Raw genomic sequence first — 19,658 nt, 5'->3', positions numbered from 1 at the left:
TTATATTTTTTTCATTTCTACTTTATCCAACCCATCCCCTCCCTCCCCCTTCCCATCCCTTCCCTTCCCTTTCTCTTCCCCCCCCCCCATCCTTTTGGCTCTGTGAATTGTGATTCAATTCCATATCTAATATCCCTTCCCAAAGGCTTTTTGTTGTTCTGAGTAGAAGTGCTTAAAGACAATTACCATTAAAATGAAAATGGTGGGAACCCAAATGTGTTAGCTGTCCACACCTATTTCTGGAAACTGGGGAAAGATAGCCCAAATAGGTTGGGAAACAGGACCTGTGGGTTTGGTTGCATTCAGTATAAATTAAAAATATATATATATAAATTGGGTGTTAGCATCATTTTTTATGTTAACTGCAATAGCTGAGAATGGGACAAGATGATCTAAGAGGCCTTTTCCAACCTATGGTTCTATGGAGGATGCCTGAAATAAATAAATAAATAAAGCAGAAATAGCTTTGATTGAACCAATGCCTCCTAATCCTTCCATAGTTTTGGTTATTGGACTTCAAGCATGTGTGATGTTTTTTGGTGTCAGTGGTTTTTTTCTTTTTAAACTTAGGCTTATCGTAAGCCAATTTTCTGTGTAAGAAATAGCTGTCATCTTGTTGCTGAACAATTTAATTCTGAACAGTGCTGTGATCTCATTTTATTGCTAGTCACAGCTGTTAATTAACTGTTTATGCTTCTTTGGCCCACTAAATTAAAAAAACCCAAGCATCTAAATGGAAAAAGCGGAGTGGAGCTGCTGAACTCTTTCTGAAATGCAGATGCTGTAGAAAGTGTGCCATAAATAAATCAGATGCTCTCGACATGGCTGTGACCGTGGCTGTGCGCCTTGCAGCGGTTCCCCACCTTTTGCTGCTTATCTTTCTGCAACTGATGGCTTGCGTCTGGCTTTTTGTTTTTATTATTTTGTATCGCTGCAACAATGTCATTGAGTCTGCATTCCCTCAGCTCCTATCTCATACTTCAAATACTCTGCTGCAGGCTGCTCGGAAACCGGAGCAGGACCGCTCCCCAGGCAGCGCAGGAATCCAACTGCCTGCCTCCCAGCACTGCTCCTCTGTGCTCTGAGCACCTCTGCTGTAATGCTCTGTAGCAGTACAGCTAGCTGATGTGGTAATGGTGACAGTAAACCATCTGATCAGTTATTTTTTCCACTGTGCTGAGGAATCCTGCTTGGAAGTGATGAGATTAGTTTGTAAAGCAAGCCCCAGTCTTGCTTGTTGCTCTGTGTCAAAGCATATCTGACTGCATGGGTGAAGGGCAAGGAATTTCAGTAGAATGAGAGGGAATGGCCTCAAGCTGTGCCAGAGGAGGTTCAGGTTGGATATCAGGACACATTCCTTCTCCAAAATAGTGATGGTGCATTCACACAAACTGCCCAGAGAGTGGTGGAGTCATCCGGAGGTGTTCTGGAGCCCTGGAGATGTGGCACTGAGGGACATGGGCAGTTGGCTTGAGGGATGAGTTGGGGTTGGTCGTGGTGCTCGTAGGAGTCTTCTCCAACCGTAGTGATCCTATGAATTTCTCCTCCTGGTTTTTCTTCTCCTCCTTCAGGGATTGTTATTTCTCTGCTCACTGCTGATTTTTTTCAAAGGGTTTTGACACTTATGTGCAGCATTGTTTTCAGTGTGAATAATGTGAGGGAGATGGCCAGTTTTCTGATCCGACTGGTGGGAACGCCAGCTGCTTTCTGAAGGAGTGGAAATCGGTTTTGAGGCAAGGAACCAGCCTGAAAATTCTGCTTAGGACCTCCTGTAAGAGCTAAAGACATGCCCTGGGCTTTCACACACTCTTTGTCTTGTTTTGCATGTCACTGCAGAAATGGATGGAGACGTTCACAGCTCACAGCCGGTACTTTCCCAGAGCCGATTTCCCAGTGAGAATACTGATATCAAGATGGGCAGCAAAACCATGGAATAGTTTGTCCTAGTCCCTGTCTGAAACAGGCTAAAATCAGCAGAGAATGAGGGCATAAATTTGGTTCTGCTGAATGGAGGTTGCTTCATGTCCTTGGGCTGCTGGGAGAACAAAAGATCCTTTGTCCTTCTCCTGACCTTACAGATGGGGTGAGGAGTTTGGGAACGTCCCAGAGGGAACAGCAGGGAGAAAGAAAGATGTTCTGTGCTCCTGCTGCTATCTGGGGCAGTGCTGGGCACGGTTGGGATAAGACCTGAGTCAGTGCCACTGTGACTGCAGGAGAAGCTTATGTCTCAGGTTTGCTGATATTCTTTGTTACATGCTTCATGTTTTCAAAGCCTTGCAAAGCTTGTGGTTCCAGCCATTTAACTCCCCTGTGGAATCAGATTTTGCAAATGAAGGCCCTGAGATGGGTTTGCCAAAGAGCCCATGGCGGAGGGACCTTAGAGGGCCTCCATGGGTGTTGGGATATCAGTAAGCTTAGGATGCCTGGAGACTTCTGTCCACTGCAGGGCCAGGGCCAGCAGCCAGCAGACAGGCAGGGGCGTCCCACTGTGCCAAGAAAAGCCAGCTTGCTCCAAATCTCAGGGTGTCCTATTTTTAGAGTTGAATGTAGTCATGCTGCGCTTTCTCACCAGCTTTGCTTATCTTTGCATTCCTCTGCTGAATCCGTTCAGCATTCTCTCTGCTGAAGCAGAAGGAGCCGGGTGGAGGCAGGTGACTCAAATCTGAGGTTTGCTGATGCACCTGGTGGTGGGAGCTGAGGCTCATCCTGGGCTGCCCAGATCAGCAGAAGTGGAGAACACACTGAACACTGTTCAATCATACTCTGTTTCACTCTCCTCCTGCTCCACCACACCTTCGTTGTGCATGTTTGGGGGTGGATGAGGCCATGATGTGATGGAGTGAAGGCTGAGCAAGAGTGCTCTGTTGAGGTCTTTGTTTGAGGAGCTGAGCCCCGAAATGGTGTGTGGTGGTGGTATTTAGGGGATTGGAAACCAACTGGGGGCTTCCAGCCCCAGGGATGAATGCTCATTCTCTTTGCAGTTTTTCTGTGCTCTTCCTGAGGATACTGAAGTTACGGTGGTGATTTTTTGCTTAGGCTCCTCTGTAGGTTCTCTCTTGGTGACAGGGTGAAGCAAAACTGTTTTGTGTCTTTCCCCAGATGGAGTTCATTGGAGTAAGTCAGCTGTCATTCATCCACGACCTGGGACCAAAGGGCATGTGAGTTGTGAGCTGTTTTTTTTTTTTTTTTTTCCTTTTGTAAGGTACAGTTCACCAAGAACATGGCTTTATAGTGTTCACATTCATAGTTTTCCCTCCTCACTAACAACTGACTGGGGAATATTTTACCATATGGATATAAAAATGCATCAGTGTTCAGAAAGAAGTGCTGCCACTTTGGGAAATAGCCTCAATGTGGGCTGCTTTGCAAGACGTGGGCTGCAGCTCACCAGCTGGGTTGTGGGGTTGTTTTCCTCCCCTCCCTACAACATGTCTGCCTGCATGTTTGTGTGCCTGTGCTGTGAAACACTGGAAAGTGGTGGAGGCACCATCCCTGGAGGTGTTCCAGAGCTGTGGAGATATGACACTGAGGGGCAGTGGGCTTGGTGGGATGGGTTGGGGTTGGTGGTTTTAGAGGTCTGTTCCGACCTTAATGATCCTACGACTGCATGAAATGGGGCCTTTTGTTTTTTAAATCTGCACTGCTTCCTTTAGGGAGATGTTTTTGCCCTTCTTCTGGCCTTTGGGGCAGTGGTGCAGGGCCGTTCAGGCCAGGCTGGAGGTGCCAGGAGCCATCCTTTGGGTGGGCTCCGAAGCAGCATGGAGGGCACCCAGGGTGAGCCCTGTCACCTGTCCTGACCACATTTGTGTCTTTGCAGGGAAGGGCTGGTGATGAAACGCTCCGGGGGCCACCGCATACCTGGCCTGAACTGCTGTGGCCAGGGCAGGATGTGCTACCGCTGGTCCAAGAGGTACTGAGGGGTGCAGAACTGAGGGCTCCTCTCCTGTGCTTTGCTGCTCCCCTTGCCTGGAAGTTTCCCCGTCCCTGGAGGTGTTCAGCACCAGGTTGCACAGGGCCCTGGGCAGCCTGGTCTACTGCCTGTCTTGATGGTTGGGAACCTTGCCTGCAGCAGTGGGCTGGAACTTGGAGAAAGTGGTCTTGGAGATCCCTTCCAACCCACGCCATTCTACAGTGCTGTGATTCTATGATCTTAAAAGTTGCTGTGTTCTTGTGGAGGTGTTCTGTTTCTTTGTAGTGTTGCCAGTATTACTTCAAACAGTTTTACAGGAGTTATCCATAGTGATTTCACAAGGAGATGACCTTCCAGGTCAAATCATTACGTGCACTAATACTGCCAGGGAGGATTTGTTAAAATCCTACAGATGATTGTAGGAAGAACTTACATTTATGTCTGGCTTCTACAAATAATTTCATGTATTTCACAAATAGAGAAGCATTCTCAAATAAATCCTCTAGGTCTTGTTGGATAAAAGGAGGAAAGTACTGAAATAGGCAGCATGCCCCATAATTTATTTCTTCCCTATCTTCTCACACTAGTGTGAAGGTGTAGTTTTGGCTGTTTTTCTCCCCCTTAAATGCTAGGATGGCAGCATGCTCCAAGACTCAGCTTTGCAATCGCTTTTCAAAATGTGTCGGAAGCACTGTAAAACTGAACTGCCTATTTCTTACAGCTTTGCAAGTGTTCCGTCACCAGCCTGCACCACCCATCCTTGTTCTTCTCTCTTTCTAACTTTCTCTCTTTTGTCTCTTTGAGTCATAATTTGCTTTGCTGCAGGTGTTGGGTTTTCCATACCCCAAATTAGTTTCCTCTGTTATAGCTGGTTGGGGATGTTATGGCCGTGGGTCTATGGAAAGGGACGTGGAGGATGATTGCAGGGTGGCACCGTGAAGGTGGGTGGGTCCTCAGGCATGGAGAGCTGCCCAAGGAAATGAGAGGTGCACATATTGGAAACCGTACTCAGCAGGGATGCTTGGGAACGGGATTATGGGCCTCTGGGGAGAGGAAGGGAGGGTATTTTGGCACCAAACGAAGGGTGATGCTCAGTCAGCTCGTGGCGCTGAAAGGAAAGGAAAATAATGGGATTTGGAAGTATCAGGGGAGCTGGGACTGTTACTAAGGGTAGCAGAACTCGCACGTTTTTGCGGTGCATTCTGTTGCTGTGTGTGTTTCTGCATTTGCACAAGAATTAGGCGGAGGTCTCGTGATGGAGACCTGTGTGGGACAGAGGGGGCCGGTTACCCCAGCTACACGGCACGGGGAGAAAAATTAGAAATGCCATTTGCAGCAAAAGCATATTTTTCCCAGAGTTGCCTTCAGGCTGTGGTATTTATATAAAACCTGCAGGTCATCCTTCATCATGTGTTTCTAGCAGAGTGCCTGTTGCTTGGCAATAAATGCTGTCCAAAATGCCTTGTTCGCACATTCTGATAGGAGCAAAAGTGGTGCTAGCTTCAAAAGCAAGGTGAGGCATTAGCACAGCTGCCCAGGGAGCGGTGCAGGGTACCTGGAGGTGTTCTGCTGCCATGGGGATGTGGCACTGAGAGGCATGGGCAGTGGGTATGGAGGGGTGGGCTGGGGTTGGGCTTGGGGATCTTGGAGGTCTTTTCCAGCGTTAATGATTCTGTGATAATTCATTTTGGAGATGTCAGGCAGTTCCAGTATGGCTTATAGGTGGGGCACGCAGCCTGAATGGAGATCTGGGTTAAAAGGAATGCTCCCTTCACCTGGCTGGCATGTTTGTCTCACCGGTTTTGTAATGTGAGATGCTGTCTTTCCAAAGACCTCTATAAAAAGTAGCATGCAAGTTGCTGTGGAAGTCTTTTATTGGATTCAGACTTATGACCTAAGTTCATAAAATGAGCTCTTGGGCTTTTCCGCTCTCCTAACGACTACTTTTGGTTAAATGCTTTCCTTCCCCTGGTGAGCAGTGCACACTTGTTTGGAAAGCCTTCTCATGTTACTGGGGTTTTCTGGCAGTGTTTGAGGGATGTGATGCCAAGCTCCTGTGTCCCACAGGTGGCTGGTGGTGAAGGACTCCTTCCTGCTCTACATGAAGCCGGACTCAGGGGCCATTTCCTTCGTCCTGTTGGTGGATAAGGAATTCAGCATCAAGATAGGCCAGAAAGAAACGGAAACAAAGTACGGCTTGCAGATAGACAATCTCTCTAGGTAAGAAATCCAGGCTTAGCTAGACGCTTTTTCCTTGCTTTTATTATTTTTAAGGAGTCGGTGGTATCTTTCTTATTATTACTGTCAGGGCAATGCTGATGTATTCCTTTGCAAACAAACCAACAAAGCAAAGACTCTTGCTGCTCCTTGTAGCATTAATAAAACATGACCGACAGAGGTGCATCTAGCAACATGCAGACAGGAAGCAGCCCGGCGAAAGCACTGTGCCCTGTGTTTCTCTCTTACAGGTCACTGATTCTGAAGTGCACCAGCTACAGGCATGCCCAGTGGTGGAGGCAGGGAATAGATGAGTTTGTTCGGAAACACGGCAAGGACTTCCTCACTGAGCACCGCTTTGGGTCGTACGCAGCCGTGCAGGAGAACACACTGGCCAAGTGGTGAGTTGGGGGCATTTGGGGGATATAAACCCATGTTAGTGCAGGTGCTAATGAGAATGCCTTCCTCTGGCTGCTTCCTCCTCCAGAGCTTCCTCCTAGAGCAGCAGTGCTGCAGATTGGTTTTCCTGTGCCCCTCTGCTGGCATCCATCAGGTCCCATCTCACAGCTCCTGCTGCTCAAATGGTTTTTGTAAAGCCAAGCTAATACACTTACACCATCCTTTCCTGAGAGCCAAAACAGCTCTCACGTCAAGTGAAGCCCAAGGATATGGCGTGTGGTTGGCAGAAGTACCGAGTGGCACTCAGTGATCTCTTCTTATGCTGTTTTGTTAAGCTGCTAATAGCAGCATGAAATTCCTGCTATGTGTTGTCCTAATTCTTGAAATGAGGTTTATGCTTTATTTTAAGAAGAAAACATAAGTAATATTAGCACTGAACCTGTTGGTCTTTCACTGTGAACTTCTTGTTTGATGAACAGGGAGGAAAAAGAAATGTACTTTGTTTGGTTTTGCAGGTATGTAAATGCTAAGTGGTACTTTGAAGATGTTGCGAATGCCATGGAAGCTGCTAAAGAAGAAATTTTCATCACAGATTGGTGGTTCGTACTTGCATACTTGGGTTTTGACCAGCTGTCACCCTTGGGGCATTCCTGACAATGCCGCAGTGTTTGGAGGCCGTGCATTATGGCAGCTCACCGTGCTGCCAGATGGTTTGGCAGCACACCCAAACATCGTTGTGTTGGACTCAAAGGCCTTTTCAGGAGGGTTGGCAGCAAAAGCACATGATTGAAATCATCTGCTCGGTTGTCTCTTTCCAAGGAGAGGCCTGAAACTGCATAAAGGCACCACCTGAATTGCAAAGTGTTTGAGTCGCTTCGTTGGGAGCATAAAATGCTGTGCAGCCAAGGGACAGGAGTGTTTGGCAGGATGTAAGGGACCGTGGACACTCAGATACCACAGATTTAGGCCATGCTCTTCCCAGGTCATGTGCACAGGAGCTTGGGAAGAGGCAGTGGGGCAGGCTGCCATCCTCTCCGATGTTGGGCACATCATCATCTGTAAGAAGAGCCTCTTAGTACTTACCTGCTGCTGGTAGGAAGTGGAGGGTTCAATTCTGAGGCAGCAATTATTAGGAGAAAACTAAATGTAATGGTGGCATTGACAAATGCAAGCCTGCTTCCTGACGTGGCCACAGATAAACCCAATGCTCTTGTTGCTCCATGTGCAACACCAGGTAGTAGTGCAAGATTATTGTGTTTCAGGCCCTTTGTCTTTTAACGTTTTATTTGGCAACAGTCAATTAGTAACATGCTGTGGAACTGCAAAACTTACCTGAAAATTGGAATTAAAGATTAAAAAAAAGCTGTAGTGAGAAGCATGGTTTTAGGATGTAGCAAGATGCATTAGTCAAGCACAAGTTCCTCTGTTCTGTATGAAAGTAAAGGACAGAAATTCTGTTGCCTCACTTTGCAGGATTTAGATACAAAAGCTTAACTCTTCCTTGTGACCCTTAAAGCTGAGTCACTAAAATGTCCCACTGCAGTATCACCTTGCTTTGTCTTAAGGCAGAATGGAAAATTCAGCCCAAATCTGTGCCTCTCGTGCTGCCATACGCTCCTGGAGAGCTGAAATCACACTTCCTGATTTCTTTGCTTACTGAGCTGATCATTTAGGCCAATGCTCTGTTTGCATGCTACATGCACTGTGTTCTTCTCCCCCTTTATTTCCTTAGGCTGAGCCCAGAAATCTTCATGAAGCGGCCCGTTGTTGAAGGGAATCGCTGGCGGCTGGACTGCATTCTCAAGCGGAAAGCTGTAAGTGAGCTCCAGCTTCTGCCCCTCTGCATGGCAATCCCTGTGGCTGCAGGGTCATGCTGTGGCCTTTCATGTGGAGGTTGTGGCCACGATGATCTTGGTGCATTGCTGCAGAGAACTGCCATTGGGAAAGGGCTTCAGTATAGCGTGTGGCTCAGGATGAGTAGTGGTTGTGTAGAAAAAGAGTGCCAACACCAACGGCATGCTGTTCCCCAGAGCTGGGCTGTGGTGTTGAGCTTCTGAAGGAGGAGGTGATAAATGTGACTCAGACGCTTCTGTTTGCATTGCTGTGTTATCCAAGCTAATAAATGCTTGTGTACAGTAAGCAAATGCTTCTATAAGCTGGAGTTCTTGATATGGCTTTTTTCTTCTGCATTCATCTCTCCTGATCTTCCTGGTGGAGCGGGTGAGACCTGCTGCTGACCTTTGCCTGTCCTGGCACTCCCTCTGAAGACTCCTGTGTGACGCTCTGTGTGCTCGCACTCCTTTCTTTGTGCAGAGCTGTGAGATACTGGCAGAAAAAAAACATCAGAGTGAGGATTGTGTGAGCACAGGCTGAGTTCCCCTTGCCCACACGGCCTGTGGCAATGGCTCTGCTGGAACTGGTGCTTTGCCTCACATTAGTCAGGATGGGAGGCGCAGCCAGGGAAGTGCTGAGCATCACTGTGTAAAAGGGGCAGGAATCCAGGTGGATGTGCTCAGATTCACATTGATTCCATCCCCTCCCAATCCACTCATCTCCACAGCCCTCACCGCATCCCTAGAACTGTGAGGGTTTTGTGCCTGACTTTGATTGAGATTTGGATAGACTCATCCTTTTGGCACATGGAATGTGGCCACAGGGCATGCTCAGTGGAAGAAATTGGCTTTGTTTGCCATGACGGCATGGATTTTCCTGTGGCTATAAATAGCTTGTATAAGTGAGGAGTGTTTCAAGGTCAGCTCCTGGAAATACTTACCTGCCCTCACTTGTGGCATTCCTTGGCTTTGGCAGCTGTGGTCCGGCTGGGGATAAGGCTGGCTGGGATGCATCTGCAGTGCTCCCTTGCAGAGCAAAACATCATCTGCAATTTGGAGACTGCCTAAGTCTGCTCTCAATAGAGAGAGCTTCTGGCTCTACCAGCAGAAGCACCTTGCTCGCATTCACTCCGGTGCATCTGCTTTGGGAGAGATGTCTGTATGGAGGCACTGCTGCTGTCCTGCACGTGCTGCTAACCGTAGGCAAACCTCAGGGAGGTATTCACTGAAATTCCTATGTGTTTCTTTCTGACAGCAACAAGGTGTGCGAATTTTTGTAATACTGTACAAAGAGGTGGAGCTGGCCTTAGGGATCAACAGTGAATATAGCAAGCGGACGCTCATGCATCTCCATCCAAACATCAAGGTAATTGCGTGCAGGCGGTCGTGCAAAGGGCATTTGGCTTCATTTGCTGGTGTTGACCCTCTGTGTGTTTGGGTGTGAAATAGAAGAGCAGAGGCTCCGCATTGTGTCCACTGTGGACATAATGTGTGAAGACATACCCATACTGTGGTTACCGCTTCTGTGCATGGAAACCTCATTTCTTTAGGTTATAACTGAACATAAAATTGCTTAATTTAGAATTGCCAAAGCAGCTATTCCTCTAATTCATATGAAACTTATTTCAGGTGACGAGTTAATGGGGCTACGTCAAATGGAAAATTACAGTTTGAGAATGTTGTTTCATCAGCGTTTCTGTTCCTACATTGATGATGAGAGTCAACACTGGATGTTTACATTGCTGTCATAAATGAACATCATTGCACTGTTATGTGCTGTTATGCTGCTGCTCCGCCACAGAGCAGAAAATGAATTGTGGATTGTGAGCCAGTAGCCAAATCAAGATCCAGTACCTTGAAATTAGAGACATATGTGTTTTAATAAGTGATGAACAAGCTGCTAAAATGATAGATTTATGATCACTTGATCAGCTGTAGTAATGAAACATTCATTCCCCATTACCTTACCCACCAGAGGAGGGCTGGTGTCACTGGAAGGTGGGCACTGGCTGCCTACAGGCTCTGCAGGTAAAGCCACAGGAAGTCAGCCTTACGGTTCTCCTGACATTAAAGCTCAAACTGTGTACTGTGTGCTTAGATAGAGAAGTGACTTTGTCATAAACAAATGTCAAGAGAATGTCATAAACAAATGTCAGACAACTTGATGGTTTAAAAAAACCAACAAAACAACTTCCCATTTCTCTGTGTAGTGACAACAACCAAAGAAGTGAGTCAGATCACCAATATGTTGTTTTCTTTCAGATCAAGTTCTTTAGATCCTCATAGGAATGCAGCTATGCTGTTGAAACATGGCTTACCCCAACGGCAGCAAGTCCCTTGCAGTAATCACAGCTCTCCGTGTGGGGTTCTGTCCTCAGGTGATGCGACACCCGGACCACGTGTCCTCCTCCGTGTACCTCTGGGCTCACCATGAGAAGCTCGTCATCGTGGACCAGTCGGTGGCCTTTGTGGGTGGCATCGACCTGGCATACGGCAGGTGGGATGACGACGAGCATCGTCTGACCGACGTGGGCAGCGTGAAGCGAATGGGGGCCGTCAAGTCAGTGTCAACGGCCAACCTGGCAGTAAGTGGGCTGAATGGTGGCTGTGCTGGATGTCTGTCTGTTGAGTTTGCAGGAGGGATGAACAAGCTGTGTCCGCTTCGCAGGGTCGGGTACAGGAGGCTGAAGGAGGACTCGTAGAATCATTAAGGTTGGAAAAGACCTAAGATCATGAAGCCCAACCATGAATAGGAATGGGAAGAAGGATATGAGCATTAAATGACTCTTTAAGGCTAGGTCCTGTCCAGCCCCTGCTAGGGCATGGAGGTAGGCAGTTGAGTTTCCCTCAAGGTTGGAGTAGCGGTCACAATTTGCAGGCCGTGTTCTTAATAAACTTAGTTACAAGTGTACAGAAGGCACTTGGGGAGCTCTCATCTTCTGGATGCTCGGGCCCTGAGCACGTGCATAGCTTGCCAAGTTTTTCTGCTAACCTGGGGCAACATGCAACCAGATAGCTCTAAAACAGTGTGAAGAGGTGTCAGCATGTGAGAATTACATGGAGAATAGTAATCCGGAGTAAATTGACTGCTGACTGGTTGAAGAACGTACTGCTAGCTATCATCAATGGATTTTCCTGTAATTAAAGAAGAAAGTGTTCATACATGCAGCCACGTCCTGTGTCTTTCCAGTCTGCAGCAGAGTCGTCTGAACACAGTGCCCTGCAGTCTCAAACTTCATCCCCAGAAACCCATTTGTTCCAGAAGAATGCTGGTGATGTCCCAGACGTATCAAAAATGAAAGGGATAGGAAAACCCAGGAAGTTTTCAAGGTTCACTATTTACAAGCATCTCCACAGACACGGCATGCACCATGCTGACAGTGTCAGCAGCATAGACAGTGAATCAAGTAAGTAATGTGCTTCATCCCAGCTATGTCCAGATGACACACATAGGCTGTGCGGAGGTGGGAGGTGGGTGTGCGTGCAGATTCACTAATTTCTGGGTAGCGTGCTCTTTGTAAAGAGGAGCTGATTAATTCCATAACTATCGGAATAATAATTATGTTTAGACAACATGTAAATCTGTGTTACTGCAAAGTACACAGGAGCAGTTACAAGTGGATTTGCATTTAGTTAATTAGCAATTGTCAGATGACGTGGTGCAGTGTGTGTGGTGCCTAGTGCTTACGATGTGGGAAAACTTCTGTTCCTGCATGGGAGAGCTGAGTCTTCTGTTTTTCAAATTGAATTTGTTACAATAGGTGAAACAATTTCTGCATATGACTATCCCCCCTGTAGGCTTGTGTTACATAGATTCAAACCAGTTCACTTAAATTGAATCATTCCTGCTTGCTAGAGAGGCTGCTTGACGGCCAGATATGTGAATACAGCTTCTAATTCCCCACACAAAATGTGACTTCCAAGCCAAAAGGTACAGGGGTCAGCATGTTGTTCCTTCTGGCATGGAGTTCTTCCTGAAATCTCCCAGCAGAGCTTTCTCTTTCTCTGGCTGGAGCATAGCTGGGCCAATTGCAGTCAGCTCAGGATGTATATTGATGCAGCAAAGGCATCACAATCTGTTTAGTTTCAAACCAGCTAGGTCTGGAATCAGCTCTTTATGTACTGTCGCTTGTAGTTGCAGCAGATTGATGTTTCATTTGAACTCCTGTCACATAAAGTGTCACCAGACTGGAGTGGGGAGAAGTGCAACAGAATTTTTGTCATAAATGGAGCATCTTGACTTCCTTTAACCCTTTTACGAGTCAATCAAATTTAATTCAGAGTTTAAAGTCCTATCTGGGAATGTTCCTTCACCTCCACAGTGAATCCGAGAGGAGTTGGGCAGTTAGGTGCACTGAGCTGTTCTCATCTCTGACTAATGGCAAAAGATGCTGTTGAAAGGGCTGTGCAAATGCAGCACCTCATCTGAGGTGCTGAGTTTTGCATCTGGGATGCTGAGTTTTGGTAAAATCGTATCAAAAGATAGCATTGTTATTTGGAAAACAAAACAATAAAGCAAACCAAGAACAGCAAATAAAGCAAACCACGATATTTCAGTTGGAAACTTAAACTTTCAAATAATTTTGTTTTAGCTAATAAAGGCTAGTTTACATTACAGTAGAGTCAAAATCATAACCCCTCTAGCAGAGAAGTTGAATTTAGTACTGTAAGGCATATTACATGGATGATATAATTGATATTCTTTCTTCTACACATAGCCATTGAAGTCAGTGGGCTCCCACGTGATAACATTAAAGTGAAAGAAGCAATTCTGGAGTAATTTTTTAGTCCAGTATGTGAGTGAGAATTCAGCGTTTTATTTCTGTAACAAACTAGTGTATACATAAAACCTATCCTGATTGTATAACATGTTTAGATAGAGATGAAGAAACACTAACAGAAAGACTAGGGAGAAAACAGCTTCAGCTGAGCAGGACTGGCAAGTCCCACCAATGCTGTTGCATGGCAATGAGCCTCTCACCAGTGCTGTGCAATGGACAGTCCTGACTTTGGAGCATGTGTTTTTTTAATTTTCTTTGCTGTGACAGATAAAGGATCCATTCGCAGCTTGAAGACAGGTGTGGGAGAGCTGCTTGGGGAAACCAGGTTCTGGCATGGGAAAGACTATTGCAACTTTGTCTTCAAAGACTGGGTTCAGCTTGACAAACCTTTTGCTGGTAAGTGTCTTCGCTCCCTGGAAGCTCTGAAACTGCTTTGGTTTGGCTGTTAGGAAGAAGCAGCAAACGCCTTCTGAATGGTCTTGGGCCAACTCTCCTGTCATGCATGGTCCATAGATTTGTGGGGGCAATCAGCCTGCGTTGCCCTTGGTGCCATGTCACAGTAAGCTCTGTGTGAGGATGAGGATGCTGCAATTTTCCTTGGTTGCCTCCTTAGTCTGAAGAGGTCCAAATGTGCTTTCTTGTCCCCCAGACTTCATTGACAGATACACCACTCCTAGGATGCCCTGGCATGACATCTCCTCTGTGGTGCATGGCAAAGCAGCACGCGATGTGGCCCGGCACTTCATCCAGCGCTGGAACTTCACCAAGGTGAGTAGGAGCACTGCTGTGGGGGCACAGAGAGTGGAGGTGCTTTATCTTATCACAGATGTGCTTTCTTATTTTTTGTTTTACACTGCTCTGTTTCAGTCTCCTCAAGGGCTTTTTTTTCTTTATTTCCCTGGGGCAGATCATGAAGCCCAAATACCGTTCCCTGTCCTACCCATTCCTGTTGCCAAAATCTCAGCAAACTGCTAACGAGTTGAAGTATCAGGTGCCTGATGCTGTTCGTGCCACAGTCCAGGTGAGTGCAATAGACTTCTAATTGAGTTCTCCTAAGAGCATTTTTCATCTTTCTGGAAGGAATTGTCACTACAAACGCTCTGTAGGACTTAATTTAAGTAGAAGTTTTTCATGTTATATTTATCATTTGTAGCACAGCTGATCAATTCCTCAACTGCAATAAAATGATGGATTAGTTGTTACCTCCAGCTTTGGAGATAAGGGGACTGAGCAGTTTGGGGTGCACCACAGCTTTGTATAGTGCACTGTTTTTTGTTTATTCTGCTGCTCTTTCTCTAATGCCCATCATTTGGGTTTGTGCTCTAGGTAGGCTGGTGGGTTGGTGTTGGACACACAGTGTCTGTTGCTGATATTCTCAGTTATCCCCCCAGCCCTGGAAGTCCTGTGCAGATGGGCAGTGGCCATCTGAAGCCCCATGTTAGGAGCAGTCTTGTGACTTTTGCTTTCTGTGTTAAATTTTATGTGTGGGTCTTCATCTTTGGACCTGTGGATCCTCTGCACTGCTTCACGCTCTGCCAACGGTTTTGTTTCTGACCATCATCCTCATGATTGCAAAAATGTATTTATTTAAAACACTGTTAGCCACATTTAGCGTATATATTGAATGCAAGTGTTAACCAGCAGAAGCATGGACTTATTAAAGAACACGAAGTCAAAGTAGCTATGCTGAAGCAGCAAGTCAACAGGGTGTCTCTGAGAACAAAAGATGTGTGGAAATAAGAGGGATGAGACCCAAACCAGGAAACATCCATGAACTCACTGTTCAAAAGGAGCAGTCCACCCAGATGACAGCAGTGCCTGGGGATGCTTCATGGAGCAAGAAGCATTCGTCTGGGTTTGTGGGCTGCCGGGCATTGTCTGTGCCTGGCCATGTGGTGAGGGGTGGGCAGCATGGGCTGTGTGACAGCCCTGTGTCACGCAGATGGGTTTGGGCATTTTACGTCAAGTGCCAAAACGTTGCTTGTGGCTTCTTGAGAAATGGTCTCGCTCCAGGCACCACTGTGCTTCTGTGTGGCTGGAAATGCCTCCCCAGCTCAGTCCATGACACTGGCTTATTCGGAAACTCTGCTCTCATGGAGGTGTGGAGGCTTGTTTCCCCAGAGCACACACTAACCATGAGGTAAAGCTCAGCCTTAAATGATGGGCTTTGCTGTAGAAAAGAAAAGGTTAAGCTCTAGTGATCACCAAGCTGGAAGCTGGGTTTGCCCTGTGAATTATTCATTTAAAATACCTCTCTCATTTCTAATTGATGCTCAGTTGCAGCTTTTAGAGCTCTGTCAGGGTCCTGATACCGAATTCTTTGCTGGGACACCAGCCAAGCCTGTGTGATTCCACCTCAGTGCTGCTCGGGGACTACGTGAGCAATGTCAGAGCAGGAATTGCTGTCCAGTGTCCCTGGGCATGAAATGATTGTCAAAAATCTGGCTGACATTTTGCTTGTTTCTGAGCTTGTTTGCAAATCTGTCTTCAATTGTGGGCAGATCAGAGGCAGAGACAGCACAAAGGGTCCGTGGGGATTGCTGGTCCGAGCCACTGACCTGTCATCAACACATTCTGACCTCATTGTACTGTCTGGCTTTGCTCTGCTTAGTTGGAGGGGAGCAGAAGAGTGCATTTTAGGGAGGATTTGGAAGAAGGCAGGGTGAACAGGGGGTGAGCAGTGTGTGCATAAGAAGCAAATGTGGGGGTGCAGGCTGGGAGGGAGGAATGCTTGGATCAGCCGTAGGGGTGGTCAGGCACAACTTCGTCTACTCTCATTTGAACTTTTGGTCTTTGCTTGCCATGGCAATGCAGTTGTACATGGATTTTGCAAGAGTCAGGAAGCCGAAGGCGGTGTTGGTTTGTTTCCATTCCAGAGTTGGCGATTATCAGACAAAGACAGCACTACTAAAGACGTGTGGTGAGGCAATATCTGGTCCATGATGTAAATGCAATGAAGATTTAGTGCTCTGTCAATGACTAAAGCCTCTTTGAAGTCTGCAGGAGGGCCTGCATTGTTCAGGATTTATGCATTAGCTCTTAGCAAGCATAAAATTTACGGCTCTTTTGTCGGTGAGAGAAGACAAAGATGATGAGCCCGAGCACTTCACACTGCTGCTGTCTGTGGGACTTGTGATAGGAGGGAGAGGGGATGGAGATGCCAGCTCTTGGTGGTGGCACTGGGGCCTTGTCTCCGTAGCGAAAGAGTTTGGGTTTAAAGCAGTTCATTTAGAACACACTGTCAGGACAGGACAGATTGCCTGAGGTGAGATGGAGCTGCATGATGCTGCCCTTCGTGAATACAGATGTCTCCTCCTGCCTGTTCCTATGGCTGTGGAGCCATGCAGTGACTGGTGCTGGCCTCTGAATTGATCCAGGCTGAAAATGACCTGCCTTCAGTTAGAGGGCCAAGCTGCAGTGCCTACCTCCAAGCCAGTATCTTCTATTGCTGCTTCTTCCCTCTCCCTTTGCGCAACTTGTGCGTGAGGCTGATGCAAAAGGGGATTTCCTTGTAGCCCTCCATCAGCAGAGACACTGCTGGGGGTTGTGGTTATGTCCAGGTGGGTCCCCAAGGACTGGGATGCAGGCTGGGGTGTGGAAGAGCTGGATTCGAGGTTGTGTACGACACCAACTTTTTGAGAGATGCTGTGATGCTGCTCTGAGACACGGTGACAGTCCTTTAGCAGTGGGCAGCTTCATGTGCTGTGTGGAGAGGGCAGAGAGGAGCGGGATGACAGGGAAGGGCAGGTGGGCTGCACTCTGGGAAGCTGTGAGTCTGGAAGAGGATTGTTGGGTGGTGGTCGTTGTTGTTAGCTGGACAGAGAGAAAGAAAAGAAATGCACTGGAAGGATTTCCAGGAGAAACGAGGTTGACCCCTGGAAGAGGATAGGTTTGTGCACTTATTGACGCACGTTTCACAGATCCATTGCGTTTTCCTCTTGTCCAGTGTGTCAGTGCACTAATATGCTGCTATGATGGCTCTTTTGTGATGCTTGCAGCTATTGTTTCCCTGCTTTTGTCTTGACAGTGTTTAAAGACAGAGGCTAACCAAGAGTAATTTTCCCCAAGCAAGTACCAGCGTGTAATTAAAAGCCACATTTCCACCCAGGAGAATGCTGCTCAGGGCATGCCCTGACTGTTGCTGTGCAGAGGATGTTTCTCGTGTGGGTCTGGCTCTTTTGCAGGGAGAGAGTGTGCCCTGGGGATCTTGCAGTATCTGCTTTAAAAGTGGATATCCAGGAAAAAAAATAAAAAGCAAAGAAAGAAGTTTGGGCAGTTGAACTGCTATGAATTTTAAAAGTCATCTCATCTCAAATTCTTACTTTTGCAAGAATTTGGCTGAAGAAATAAATGACCTCAGGTGCACATGACAAGGCTGTAGCCAGCATTATCAGGCTGGCCATGTAATTACATGCTGCCCAGCTGTAGGAAAATACACTGACCCCACTGGAGACCTCAGCTTTACCGGAGAGGTCGCTGATTGGGTGTGCACTCCTAAAGCTTGGAAAGTCAGGTTGCTTTAAAAACAGTTTCTTGTAAGAACTTGAGCAAGAATGAGAGTTCTGTGCTCCTAAGAATTGGTGTAGAGCTACTCAGCTGGCAGAGTAACAGCAATGGGACGGGGCAGTTCCCATCAAAACATTATTAAGCATTAATGCTATTCTTGAGCCTCCTTTTCCCTTATTACAAACGCAGTATGAATGGGGAGTGTTGCAGTTACTGCCTTTCCTAGTCTGATCCTGAAGGGCAGCAGTGCCTCTCGGACAATGCAGCACTGGTGGGGCAGAGGCGAAGTGTTGGTCTGTGCTTCCAGGTGATCCGCTCTGCTGCAGACTGGTCAGCTGGCATCAAGTACCACGAGGAGTCCATCCACAGCGCCTATGTCAGCGTGATAGAGAACAGCAAGCACTACATCTACATCGAGGTGAGTGGAAGGAGGGGAGGCATGGCTGGCAGCCATCAGGAGGGCAGTCTTTTAGGAACTGATCTGCAAGAAAGCATGCTTGTATTTTATTTTATTTTATTTTTTTGCTCATGTCTGGCATTATGTGACAGTAGTTGTGCTTGCTCTTCCTGCAGAACCAGTTTTTTATTAGCTGTGCTGACGACAAAGTTGTCTGGAACAAGATCGGCGATGCGATTGCTCAGAGGATTCTCAAAGCTCACAGGTAACCTCCTCTTAACAAGGCAGTCACAGTCTGCCAGCTGCATTTATGCAGCGTGCTTCAAAATAATATCGTAATGGACACGACTGTACAGTAGCTCTTCTTTGCATCGCCTGTGTGGTCAAACATCTACGTGCTTTTACAGCCGTGAGACTCTTCAGTGGTTTCTGTGCTACCAGGAAATGGTTTTTTGGACTTACTCTGATGCGTGTGTATATTTAATGATGTAATTTGTTTGAAAAACTTGCTTCCCAGAGGTCCCACCTTTGTGTATAGGCAGCCAGTCCTGGTCTGTAGGGAGGACAAGCTGGTGGATGAAAAGGTTAAACTGGGATGCCTGGCTTGTTTGAACTATCTGTAGAGAGGATTGCTTTTGAATTGGGGATGCAAACACATTTTGAGAATTTGACTGCAGGGTTCAGCTATTGATGGAGGCTCTCTTTCTGATAAGTGCTGGAGAATACTTACAGCCCATTGCAAGGAGCTGTGGTTTGTGCTGGGATGGACACAATCCAGTTGCAAGATGCTCCTTTTACATGAGATGCCTGACCCCATGCTAACTTGAGTTCCATAGGTAGAGGCTTGTTTTTTCGTTCTGATCTTGGGCATCCTTGCTTAATGTTGATCTTTTGGAACTTATCCTGAAGATCTGTGTATGTCATAGTACAAAAGAGCATCCCTGTGTTGCTGGGCCAGAAAGCTTCTTACACTTACTTTCACGTGCCGTTTTTCCACGTACAGCTATAGAGAAGCACTGATGGAAATTAAATAGACTCAGATCCTCTTTGTCTAAAATTTTATAGCTCCATTTACCTTTTTGAATGGCCAGTGTTCTGCTTGTTCCCTGAGCTTTTCCCATCTTTTCTGGCATTTCTAACTTCCTCAGGTCAGAATGGAGCAGGCACTTCTCGTTAGATGTTGGGTTTCTGCCTGTAGTATTGCCCAACAGCAGAGCCTGCAGAGCTGCTTTGTACCACTTGCAAAGGGACTTTGGTCTATGCAAACTTTCACAGTGCCACACAGTCTGCAAAGAAAATCTGAGCATAAACTGCCGATGGCAGGTAGAGAAAATCTGAACCTGGAAGTACATTTCATACTTTGCTCCCTTCAAATTTGTGTAGCGGCTTTATGGACAGAAACCAAGACAGAAGGCCAAGCAGGAAGACTTGCAGGCTGATATTTTCCTCAAATGTGTTGATGCAGGGAAAACAAGCGTTACCGAGTGTACGTGGTGATCCCACTGCTGCCTGGCTTCGAGGGTGACATCTCAACGGGGGGGGGCAATGCGCTGCAGGCCATCATGCACTTCAACTACAGGTACTGTGTGCTGGGGGCCACCCAAAACTGCACCATG

At 46.9% G+C, this 19,658-nt stretch overlaps 1 protein-coding gene across 3 annotated transcripts in view; it reads left to right on the top strand.

Moving 5' to 3' along the window:
- Positions 1-19,658, top strand: part of PLD1 (phospholipase D1) — a 46,925-nt gene that overhangs the window by 19,520 nt on the left and 7,747 nt on the right. For all 3 annotated transcript variants that reach the window (XM_042881093.1, XM_042881094.1, XM_042881092.1), the window contains exons 7-21: positions 3,100-3,158; positions 3,818-3,910; positions 5,978-6,130; positions 6,379-6,528; positions 7,042-7,125; positions 8,259-8,340; positions 9,614-9,724; positions 10,737-10,943; positions 11,549-11,765; positions 13,407-13,535; positions 13,789-13,907; positions 14,047-14,160; positions 17,953-18,063; positions 18,219-18,307; positions 19,508-19,621. In XM_042881093.1, the coding sequence (XP_042737027.1) occupies positions 3,100-3,158; positions 3,818-3,910; positions 5,978-6,130; positions 6,379-6,528; positions 7,042-7,125; positions 8,259-8,340; positions 9,614-9,724; positions 10,737-10,943; positions 11,549-11,765; positions 13,407-13,535; positions 13,789-13,907; positions 14,047-14,160; positions 17,953-18,063; positions 18,219-18,307; positions 19,508-19,621 (1,832 nt within the window). The remainder of the gene's footprint in view (positions 1-3,099; positions 3,159-3,817; positions 3,911-5,977; positions 6,131-6,378; positions 6,529-7,041; positions 7,126-8,258; positions 8,341-9,613; positions 9,725-10,736; positions 10,944-11,548; positions 11,766-13,406; positions 13,536-13,788; positions 13,908-14,046; positions 14,161-17,952; positions 18,064-18,218; positions 18,308-19,507; positions 19,622-19,658) is intronic.

Source organism: Lagopus leucura, unplaced genomic scaffold (assembly GCF_019238085.1).
Source record: "Lagopus leucura isolate 7727_CA_CO unplaced genomic scaffold, USGS_WTPT01 Super-Scaffold_100029, whole genome shotgun sequence".
Lineage (NCBI taxonomy): Eukaryota > Metazoa > Chordata > Aves > Galliformes > Phasianidae > Lagopus > Lagopus leucura.
The sequence above is the reverse complement of the archived record's forward strand: the minus strand, read 5'-3'. Positions and strand labels throughout refer to the sequence as shown.